Here is a 12,087-nt window from a genome sequence, read left to right on the forward strand (position 1 = left end):
CATTTACCTTACCTTAGTTTTTAGATTTTGGTCGTTACATTTATCTAGCCACTGAAACACTAGCTTTTAGTCAATGATGTTTTCTTTCTCATCTCTGAAGCCATGGCTCCCAGACATTAATAAGACTGTTCAAATTTTTTCCATTTTCGTTCTCACTTTTGGGTTACATTTTTCTTCCCAGTAAAATTTTCCTCCCCACCTTTGAAGCCCTAAGGACACAGTTGTACTTGGGATCTTGCATTCAGCCATATTGGATGGAACTTTCTGCTTCTAAGCCAGGACTCATCTGCTTTTCATTTTTTAAGGGTGAAGTTTGGGAAGCTGCTGGGAAGGAGGCTCAGGGAGAAGGAGGCTCAGGAGAGGAGGGTACACTCTGCTGCCCTCATATCATCGCCCCCTCCACCCCACCACTAACTAGTTTTTGTGGCAGAACCATACGTCTTTGTATCATTATCATTTGTACACTAGAAATTTCTACCCTAGTCCTACCCAGCCCTTTTTAGGTCTGTCCCATTTTCTTGCTCAGATCCCCACTAGCCCTTAGAGCTGTCTTGCCTTTTCCCAACCCCAGTGTCAGAGAATCCCGAATATCATACGTCCCTCTTGTTCTTGCCCCCAGTGACACCCGTTCACAGTCACATAAAGCTTTTATCCCTCTTCTCTTCCCCAGGCACACCCTTGGCAGTTCCCTTCACCCTCAGTACACAGCAGGTCATAGCAAAGTTTCTAGTTCCCTCTTGAAAAATCCAGCTAAAGAACCAAGCTTCAGGGCTGGACTGAAGGTCCCATCTTGCTGGGGAAAGGGGGAGTCACCACGTATCAGGCACAGCTTGCACTTTTGCTGTCGGTCATGCTCCATTTCCAGGTAAGGATGTGATTCTCAAGGTGGATAAAGAGGGCTGAAGTCCACAAGTCTCTCTCGTGCTGGGTTCAATGTCTTTTGTCTTAGAAGAACCGTCTTCCATATTTTTTTAAATGTTGATAATGTACTTCCTTATGAAACTGCTGCTATCTGTCTTCCAGACAGATGTCCCTGATAACTACATTTTTGTTCTCTCCACACATTACAGACAAGTGATAGTAGGGAACCAGATAGAAGAAAGCAGTTCCACTGGTGAACAGCCTCGCTGCGATGCTCTCAGTAGCCCGTATTCAGATGTGGTTGCTTCTCAAACACCTACCTCCCTTTCAGATGAAACTGGCATTCATGGAAGGATCTGAGCCTGAATTAAAACTGGAACAGGTTAAACAAATCCAGCAGTACAGTTCTGCTGACTGCAGAGAAAAAAGCTCAGTGCTGTGACTGCCTATTAAACACTGGCACCGCAAACCTGAATGAGTTCAGGAGAAGAAAAAATGTCTTTCAACAAAGGACAAACCTGTAAAATCCTGGATGCTTAAGAGGAAGTCCTGAGGGCCGTATTTGAGCAACATGGCTGGAGTTGCCTGATCAGTATTTTAGATCAACATTTTAGATCATGATGACTGTAAAATTTCTCTCTCTTTTTAAAGCAAGGATTCAGCCTCAGACTCCTCTCCCAGTTACGTGGTGCGAAAGGTGTGCTGCCGGTTGAGTAGTTCTCAGCAAGAGCCATTTGGCTGACAGCAGGTTTACTCCTCCAGCAGAAAGTTTATGCCAGTTACGCCCCAAGTCGTGTAAAGAGTTCTGCCTTGCTGACCTGAATGCACACCAAGTCCTGGTATCCTCAGGGGTGTCTCTGCTGCATCACTTTTCACTGGGTTGTCTTGCTGTGGAAGCAAGCAGCACCCCGTTGATCTTACTGAACAGGCAGCATAACCAATATTCTTTATATTTCGTGAGAGCCACAAGTCATCTGTTTCTGGCTCTGTCCTCAGATCACACTCATCAGCTGCAACTTGGCGACATCTCCACTCGGTCATCCTCTGAAAAATGAGCAACAATGTCATGCACAATGTCAACAATAGAACTTTGCTTTTAGAAGGGTTATAACTTGCTTCACTAACTTAAAGCTCAGCAGTTCCCTCAAGGATAGAATATGCTTTTTATTTACTTTTCTATTGAAAAAATAGTTAGGTTACTTAAAATTTATTAAAAACACTGTTTTACCTAGAACAGCCTTTAAAGGCTAATGACATCACTAATTATCTCAAATGAGTGTCTTACTGAAGTCGTTAGCTTTACCTACTGCCCAGAAATACAATTTCACTATCAATAACCAATTACTTTTTGCTTCCATTTTGAAATGGTAGATCAAAAAAACCCGGTTAATATTGAACAATCTTGAAACGCATCTGCAAAGAGAAGTGTGTTTACCGTCTTTTATATGAAAGGAAAATGCTGGCAAAACCACAAATATGACGTCACATTTCTGCACGAGTTGCCTGCTTTCAGCTGGGGCTGACAAATATTTTAACAGAAGCTACAGTCCTCCGTGAAGGCCACAGCAGCTTTTTGGTGAGGTGGAGGGGATGGGTTTAGCTCAGCTGGACCAGAGTCAGAAGGGCCACTTGCACTCCTTCCCCCTTCTGTGGGCCTCTGCTCTCTCCACCTCTCCTCACCTGTGGAGCTCCACCAAACCCAGGCAGAACCAGGCGAAGGTCCATGAGAGGGTGAGGAACCCTTAAGAGCTCCAGGAAGCACAAAACCAGGACTGCAGAGTTGGGCTGAGGAAGGCAGCAAGAGCTGGAATAGATGTAAGGCTGCATATAGCTAGTTGCTGGGCTGAGGGCAACACAAAACTCATTTGAAACTTGAGGAGAAGCTGAAGAGATTCCACGTTCCCAAGCAGGCAGGAAGAGCTCCTATGGTGAAGTGCTGCCAGCGCAGCCTTACGCTGGTATAGGGAACGTGGGCTGTGATGTTACCAGAAAGTGGGTGGGTTGGGCTGCATTAAAAAAGCCTTTAACAGAAGAGACAGACCAGACCACCAGGCATGTGTTTGTATTGCGTTGGGATTGGTTTGAATCTTCAAATTTTTTGATCTCCGAGATAAACACTTCTGCAGTTTGCTTTCTGAGCAAACTGACTACTACTAGTGTTGGGTTTGGAAACCTGTCAAGGTGTAAAGTCTGTTGAGTCAGACTGAGTCACGGGCAGATGGAGAAAATGAGGAAAGGCTGCAGGAACTGAAGGTGCAACATGGACAGAGACATATCAGAGAACCAGCCATTTCCACCAGGCAACTCAGGTGGCCACAACAGCCTTCCCCTCCCCTTAGATACCTTTACCTTTTGCTAGAGCTCGGGTAGCTCCCGCAGGAGACATGAACCGGCTCCCCCGTTGGCACCAGCTCTCCTGCTGCAATCACACAGTATCACCAAAGACAGCCTGAAGAGGACCCAACATCTAGACCTATTTTCCTTCTCATGGATGCAGCAACTGCACTTTGATCCCTCCTGCAACATCCGCCTGCCCTGAGCTAGAACATCTCTCCCGCACCAGCTCTGTGCTGCCGGCGCAGCCTGCTCCAGCGCCCTCCTCCCCAGCTCACGACAGCCTTGTATCGCCCTGTTGTTCAGGATCCTCTTCTCTATGCATGGATTCCAAGGGGATTTCTGGAAGATGTGAATACTCCCATTTGTAACAACTTCATTAGTTGCACTGGAACATGACTCAAAGTACATAACCACTGAAAAGCCTTCCCCCCACCCCCCACCCCCAGATTACCTGGAAATGGAATGTATATAGCATGAAATACATATACAGTAATAAATAATATGCAAAATGCAAGCCTATCTTATAGCACCTAACTTGGGAGAGGGGGAGCGGGGGAGACAGAAAGGCATTTCCTTCTGTGGCATTTCCATACATGCCCAGCTCAAGGCCCTTCCAGTGCTTTGCTCTCCACAGTGAGCACTTCATTTCCCCTTCCCTCCCACTCCTCCCTTAACAGAGGCCTTCCCTCTACGCTCTGCAGCATTCACAGGTGGTTGAAGGGCTGCATCCACCAACCAACAGGGCGACCCAGATCAGTTCATGCTGCTGGTTCAAAGATGTAGTTGACTTCTATAAAAATGTTACCCCAAACCGCTGCCTCCATGAAAGCCACATAGTTCTGCCCCGCTGTTCACGCTGTGTGAAGTCCTCTCCTGCCAACATCTCAGATGTCCTTGTCTGGGCACCGGCACCAGCAGCCTCTTGCTGAGATCCATTTCAAATCCTGAGGAGCCCCACCTGCAACTCAAGCTGTACACGGTCTATACACCAGGGACAACAGGAAGCAGTACGTTCAGTATGTTTTCTGGGCTGTTGACTTCACTGAGGTTTTGTGAATTTTAAGTAAATGGCTTAAAAGGCCTGTCCTGGCAACGATTTCTGTGAGGGCAGCCCAGACTGCTGGGCCTGCTGCAGAGCGCTCTGGAGCTTCATCTGCATTGTCTCATCACAACAGCATCAGAGCGAGTAATGCGTTAAATAGTAGAACTCCTCGTTTTAAAACATAGGCCTATATATGGAGCAAGTTTTCCATTTCCAAACGCTCTTCACAATTTATTTTAATCAAGTCTAATTTCTTAAAATAATGACTTTATCTATAGAATTTATTAAAATGCATTTTGAATATGTTGGCAGTAATTCACATATACAAATCATTCAACTGCTAACCATCTACGGCTTTTAAAGATACTCGACCATTATTTCCAGGACTTCCTAATAATCCTTCCATTGCCACGTTACTAGAATATATTGATGCTCAGAGGCAGCGAGAGATGAAGCCTTATTTTTAAGTTCCCACATGCACAGCTACGTTGTCTTCACTGATAAGCACACAGGAGCTACGTATCCTTTACATGACAGACTAGTAAATTGTGAGCTCATTTGCATTCATTTTCTCCTTCTGTTTCCCAAACTACCATTTAAAAAAAGGAAAAGTGAGTGTGTATGAACAATCCTCTCCTCCCAACCTGGAGTATATTGGCAATAATATAGCATAGTATTGGAGACACTAACAAAATGTTACAAGCTGAGGAGAAAGTACTCACTGCTGGGCCTTTCTGAATACTTAAGGCCATCAGAAAAATCATCATTTTAGCATGAACCCTTAGGGCGGATTTGTGCGCCATTGCTCAGGATTTAGATGCACTGCTGCAAGGAAAGCCTACCGACATGCATGACTGGCCCTAGTCGCTGTCACCGTTTCCTACTTTCCACCTCCATGGCACTGTGCATCTCATTAGCTAAAGCCCACTACAGCCTTGAAAGTTACCTTTCTTATTTTAGCAGTGACAAAACTGCATTCAGAAATCACCATTTCCAGCCACAGAGCAAAATACCACGGTGTGCAAACAGCACAGAAAAAGCATAAAGTAATTTAGCATGCTTGTTTGCATCTGCTGTACCCGTTTCTAGAATCAGATCTCACTCAAGAGTCGCTCTTCCAACTGGTTAGGCTCCAACACATGAATTCTGCTCCTGCATGTACCAGTTGCATGATATAAATAAATTGTATAAACACAACTTATTTTTTTAAGCAAACACGGGCCAAAGGGCATGTGAAAGGCTCTCGCAAGGCATGCAAGCCCACACCCAAAACCATTCTGGGCTTGCAACTTGTCGGACAGTTTGTAGCAACCAAGTTGTGGCATTTAGCATTTGGATTTTGTTACTTTATTAAGAGATCAGAAGGGGCCACATACAGCCCATTACATGGTGTGCTGGGTCCGCCGTGGCTGGCTGCCAGCTGCCTACCCAGCTGCTTTCTCACTACCCCTCAGCAGGACAGGGGGGAAAACAAGATGAAAAAGTTCATGGGTCAGGCTTAAGAGCGGGAGCTTGCTTATCAGTTACCATCACGGGCAAAACAGACTCATTTGGGGGGAAATTTAAATTAATTTATTGCCAGTTAAGATATATTTCTGCATTACTGTCAGGTTGGTTGAATGGTCTCACCTCCTTTCTTTAATTCTCTCAAGCAAATCATACTATAAACCACTGTTAGATGTGCGCAGTCCCTCAAGACAGCTGAAAAACTCCTCTATGTGTCATGAGTCTTATTTTCAAGTTAGATGAGACGGGAAGACAGTTTTTGTTTTGGGACTCCTTTGGTTTGATTTTGCCTGTTGATTTGTGGGGGTTTTTTAATTAAGTAAAATAAGTTCTGTTCATCATAAAGACTTCCTGATGTCAGACCCTAGGGATTTTATGTGACAAAATTTAACCTCTAATGGGCTTGCAGATTTTTCAAGAAATATTTGTTATTTTTAAATGAAGTCTTGATATTGATATTATGGCTTCTTCAGGACAAAAATATTTATATGTAGAAGCACTCATTATTTGCATCTAATGTTTTTTTTTATTTATTTACAAAAAAACCACAAACTACATAAACATCATAAAAAGTGTGCATTTCTGATTTTTCCACTGTACAGAATTTGTACCAAGTACTTAGGCACAGCACAGATTCATGAGTCAATTTAACAAATCCAGTTTTACCTATCAAAGGTTCAAGTTCAGGCTCTGTATGTTTGCATACCTGGAATGGTATGTTAAGCTGCCCTTAAGGCCACACTCAAGAAGTATTTATCAGATTTCACAGAGAACTTCCAACAAAAACATGTATAATCAATAAGTAGCAAGTCATTTGGGGTTTAGTTCTATCTCTCATCTTTTAAGAGTGGAGAAGAAGATGGGTCTTTGTTGCAAGTTCCAGCAGTGGTGATGGTCAGGGCCTTTTTTAATTAAAAAAAAAAACAACAAAAAGACCCCAAACCAAAACAGAAATGAGAATAAAAACAGACCAGCTCTGAGATAAATGCTTTTAATTAATTTAAAACGAAAAAGAATCCCAGACTATCATGATTCCAGCATTCAGTTTTTATTGATACTGGTTTCAGTATTGTATTATGAAAGAAACTGTGTTCTTCAGGAAACAGTAAGTCATTGAGGCTAAACCTCTGACTGTTCTTTCTTTGCACTTATACCACATTGTGGTGAAGTTGTGCAGCCTTTTTTCCCCATCTTATATCGGAGAGAGGATGGATTTTTAACTACATGGGAACTGAAATACAGTCCATAGGCAATGCACTAATCAGTCCATTTTGATTCTTCATAAAGTTAAAAACATCTGTAATAAAAATTGATATAAAATAACATTCAGTAACCCATACTGTTCAAGGAAAGGGAAATTATAGCCTGTGTTCCACTGAGGGATGATGAATAAAATTTCCCCACTCTGAGTTTGTATACAGTAATAAAATATTGATCTTTGTGACAAAACAAGTTAGATTTGTATGGAGAACAGTTCAGGAGGGTTTCATGGCTTGCAGCAATGATGGCAGAGCATATAACAATGAAGATTTAGTGTCAGTTCACTGAATTACTGCCTCAATGTAGCCATGTAAAGGGTTTTGCAAAGACGCATAATAGTTTCTTCTCCTTGTTTGTAAGTTTCCAAGTCATCATTGTTTAATTTCTCATCTGTACTACCGCAGATCAATTTGACATGGGTTATTAACATATCTGGCTGCTGTGCTCCAAGCCACATATCCCCAATGTAAACAGAAGTCAGGAATACACAAACAGCTGTGGAAGAAAAAATAAGAGAAAAATCAGGACAGATAGTCTTCTATTTCCACATAATAATACAAAACCAAACCATTTTAGTGCCAGACCTATGTTTTTAAATGGTTTCCTAACTTTTCCAAGATGGAAAATTTGTGGGGTTTTGCCCATACAAAGCCAATGATCCTCCTCACACTAAGGAAAGAAAACAGTTTTTTGTTAGAACAACCTTCTGACCGTTTTCAGTTTGAAATCTGACCTGTAGCTTTTGCTATCAAATGATAACATTGAACAGCGTATGGATCAGAACCCATACCCATACGGACTCGTTTGTTGCAGACTATTTTTCCCCTTGGTATTTTATCTTTTATACTTCATTGAACTCCATGTTAGTCCTAGGAAAAAAAAAAGTTTTCTGTGAGGGAGTATGACTGTTGTATGATTAGAAACCCCTACAGTGTGACCTTGTTCTATGCTACTAACCCTTGTACCCATACCACTGGAGACACAGCTTTTACCTTGTGTAGTTATGAGCACCGGTGGGCACGGGCAAACTTCAAACTGATGAATTAAGAAACCCCCATGGAATTACCTACTTTCTAAAATTACTGCCTTGTCACGTGAGCAAAAAGGAAAAGGCGAGTTACCTTTCTTGTTCACATCCTCTTCCGTCATCGCTGACAGGCACAACGTTTTCACAAGTTCATGAAAGCTGTTGTTGGTCAGGCCCTGAGCATCCATTAGGTGAAGCATGATCAAACTGAACAAACAGAGCTCTTCAAAAAGTCCAGCCATCCCACTGCTGGCCTCACAGACCTGGGTGTAAAACTTGAAGATGTCGTTTCTCAGTGTCTCATCCCTGAGCATCTCCTGCACTGCCGCTGGGTGTGGCAAGATGCAATTCCGTAGCCACCGCAGAGTTAATGAAACATTTTGTAGATTAAGGCTGTGCGTAACCATGGATTTTACGAGCCATTTAGTCACTATGTAAGTGGACGCGCAGGTAAGACCAATTGTTTCATCCGCAACATCAGCAGACGTGAGGGGCTCCCCTCCACATTTGGTAGGTGGCGTTGAGAAAACAGGCTGCCAGTGGGCAAATATGGAATTCAGATGACCTCTGCATTTCTCCAGCTCAGAGACTTTCAGGTCTGCTGCAGTGTCATCTTCTCTTTCTATCTCATTCTTTTTCCGAATGTGATGATATGCATGAGATGAGGCTTGAGATTTGTTTTTTTCTTTAATATTTTCTGTAAAACGCCACCAAAACAAACGTCAGATACTCCAAAGGATTTTCTTGGTACAAAACTATGCAAGAAAGACAGTATCTTGTGTTGCTTCAGTTGCTAAAAAGATAAGTGCTAGCCTCATTTGGCAGCCTAATTGAGCCTACGCATGTCAGAGCAAAAGGGCTACAGGCAGCTCCCAGTGACTCACAGGCTGAAACTTTTCTGAACCGGGTTGCCTGGCCCACAGCCCGGCCAAGCCAAGGCAGCATTTCAGAGGTGCGCAGGACACACTTTTGCCCGTAAGGCTACATTATTTACACCGCCTCACTCAAGCCGCTGCTCTCAGGGCTAGCGAAGGCACGGAACATACCTGCCTACGGAAGGAGGTATCGGCACAGCTACATTGCTTTTGAACAGTGCAGGGTAAAGCAGTGCAGTTGGCCTTCCTCCAGCACAGCCACATCCTGGCCATGTGTCTGCCTCCTGAGGTGCTGTCAACCGAGGACACGTCAAGTTTTTGCACCCCAAGGGAAGACACAGGGAGCCAAACTTTGTAACGCCCAGCTGGCTTCCGTTAGATGCTGCCCGTGTCATGGGGAGCAGCAAAGCTCCCCAACAGCAATACCACTTTGCCACCGCCATACCACACAGAACATTTTATGGCAAACTGCTTCTGAGGAGTCATTGAGAAAATTATCAGAAATGTCAATTATGTTGCACTTTGCAGCTTAAAATGAACTAAATGCATTTAAGCATTTTTCCCGGGCGCTGTGGGGGACGGGGTCAACTCCTGACTTGTTACCTTAGAAACAAAATTTCAGATAAGGATCCATTTTTCTAACTGCTTTATAAGCTTCTGAGGCTTGGAGTAACTTTTAAAAACCACATATACAGTAAGTTACAGACATCGCTATAGTAGCTCTAAAAATCCTCCGAAAGACACTAAAAGGGTATGAAAAACTTCAGAAAAACTGAAGCTCTCATAGTATCCCTGAAACACAGTAAGAATTTAATAATTAGTTTAACTGATACAGAATACTTAAAGAAACCTATAGAAGTGTTTATGGACACCAAGAGCAGTTGTATTTGCGGGAAACCAGTGCTTTTAACACCTCCCACTACAAAGTTCCTTGCACATTTTATTCACAGAGATAACAAAAGAAGTCATACAAGTCCAAATGTACTTTTGCTTTCTTTCAACACTGATGACAATAAGAAAAATCAACGATTTCATTTTCACTTGCTTTACTGACGGTTTTTACTCTTATTTCACTTTCAGATCCCCCATCCACACATAGAAGAATACAATTTTTTGAGGCCTGACACTAGATCTGCAATTAAGCTTAATTTTAAAGCTCTTTCCCTTTTTAAAACTGTTCCTCCAAAGCTTCCAGGATTGTGTTAAAGTTAGAAATCACTACATCAAAGACCTGAAAAATGGCTTTCCATTTACAGTCCTCTTCCCCCACGCTACATCAGATTGCCCAACAAAAGTTATTAGTGTTTAGCTTGTAACAGCCTTAACAACATTACTTTTCAAAATATTTTAGTACTTACTAAGCAATTCCTTGATTTGGTATTTCTGAGCAAGAGTCTGCACATCCTCTTGCAGTTGCAGGTCTTTTTCGATGACACTCCACTTATGCAGCAGCAGCAGGATCTCTTTGTTTGACAGAACACTGTCATTCACAGTGAACCGGCTCATTTCTTTGAAGGCCTCAACAACTATAGCACGATATTCCAGCACAGAATTGAATGTACTGAAAAACTCAGTCAGTTTGGCTAGATCTAAATTAGTCCTGTGAAAAGAAAACAAAAGTGCCATGAATTTTTCTGCATGCTAATTAATAAAATAAAATTAGCACAGGTTTTTTCTCCTTACAGTCTCTTCCTATAGTTTTCTCCTGCACTTCTCTAGACATATACTTTTGTTTCTCAGGATGCCAGTAATAATTAGTTCAATTCCCACTGAATCCCCAGTGCTTTGCTCCATTAGTGTTTGGCAGAAGAGACCATAAAACATAGTCTTTGCCCTGCTGCCCATAAGTAGGAAAGGCAGATGCCACACGAGGAAAAGGCCAAAGGTCTGCAACTTTACCTATGCTTCTTTATCTTACATGAATTTTCAAAATTTTGAGGAAATAAAAATAAACATAGCTTCTCCAGACTGTGGCAACACTTGTCTGCACAAAAAGCTGCAGGTGCTATTATGAACCCAAACAGAACTGATTACCCATTTGCTCTCTACTATATCCCTGCTGCAACTGCTGTGCTTACGCAGATTAAGTGCTCTAGACCTGGAGAGAAGAGACTGAGCGCTTCTTAATGCTGTCATGTAGAACTTTGCACAGCTTCTCCTCCTACAATTTGCACGTGTGGTGCAGACACAGAAAGTCTAAACCTTCAGACAGTATGAAAGACATAGCAGCTTAAAAATAGCCAGTCATTAAGGATGTAGAACTTGATAGTAACTGCATCAGCTGTTATTTCATTCCCCACATACTTAAACAGCTAAACCTTCCAGTCAAAGAAATCTCATCAAAATTTGCTACTAAACATTCAGACTGAAGGGGAAAAAAAAGCATTAAACTACCAGAGATCAAGAAATTCTTCTAGCCTTAATAAATTTCAAACTGGACAGACAATGAGATGCAAACTGATTAAAAAAAGAAAAAAAAACTTACCGAATGTGTTTGATTAATGTGATCAAAACGTACAGAAATTCATTTACAAGCTGAATAGGAAGAAACTTCCTGTTCTGCTGGGATTGATTCTTGCTTTCTCTCTTGCCTCCTAAATTTGTTAGCCACAGGGTATGAAGTAAGGAAATAATTTTATTTAACAGCTTGTTTTCCAGAAACCTGAAAAACAAACAAAAAAGAAGCAAACACTCATTCAGAAGTCAGAGCCTAACCAGGAACCACTCCATCACCTAGAGGGGACCATATTCTAGTGTGCTTTTGGAGCCATGAATGGCAATAGGTGCCTCTCAGCCAGAACCCCATCAGGGCATGAAAGCTCACCCCTCTGAAGCCCCTGATGACTGCCCTCCTCTTGCCATGCTGCAGCCAGGGAAACACAGCAGTGTATCGCGGCCCCTGCATGAGACTAGTAATGTCTGACTTGCACCTTTCGTTACACAGCTCTGCCAAGCATCCCATTAGATTGCAACCATTGCCACCATTTCTTTAGAGCAGTTCTGTTCAGACAGCTTGGTTCCTCATGTTCCTAAGACTTTACATAATAACAGCAATGCTTACAGCACAATATCAGGAGCCATATTTACTTTGTTATTCTAAGGACAGGAGGAGGAGGAGGAGGGAGCAATCTCATTTTTGTACACAGGATGAAAGAACAATACTTCTCAAAAGCACAATC

General features: G+C 42.5%; 1 protein-coding gene across 1 annotated transcript in view; it reads right to left on the minus strand.

Moving 5' to 3' along the window:
• Window positions 1–6,316: 6,316 nt before the first annotated feature.
• The window catches only part of URB1 (URB1 ribosome biogenesis homolog), a 53,931-nt gene continuing 48,160 nt past the window's right edge, over window positions 6,317–12,087 (minus strand). The window contains exons 36-39 of the mRNA XM_037376343.1: window positions 11,394–11,570; window positions 10,267–10,508; window positions 8,128–8,730; window positions 6,317–7,501 (exon numbers count right to left, since the gene is read on the minus strand). Of these exons, the coding sequence (XP_037232240.1) occupies window positions 7,296–7,501; window positions 8,128–8,730; window positions 10,267–10,508; window positions 11,394–11,570 (1,228 nt within the window). The 3' untranslated portion in view covers window positions 6,317–7,295. The remainder of the gene's footprint in view (window positions 7,502–8,127; window positions 8,731–10,266; window positions 10,509–11,393; window positions 11,571–12,087) is intronic.

Source organism: Falco rusticolus, chromosome 2, assembly GCF_015220075.1.
Source record: "Falco rusticolus isolate bFalRus1 chromosome 2, bFalRus1.pri, whole genome shotgun sequence".
Taxonomy (NCBI): domain Eukaryota; kingdom Metazoa; phylum Chordata; class Aves; order Falconiformes; family Falconidae; genus Falco; species Falco rusticolus.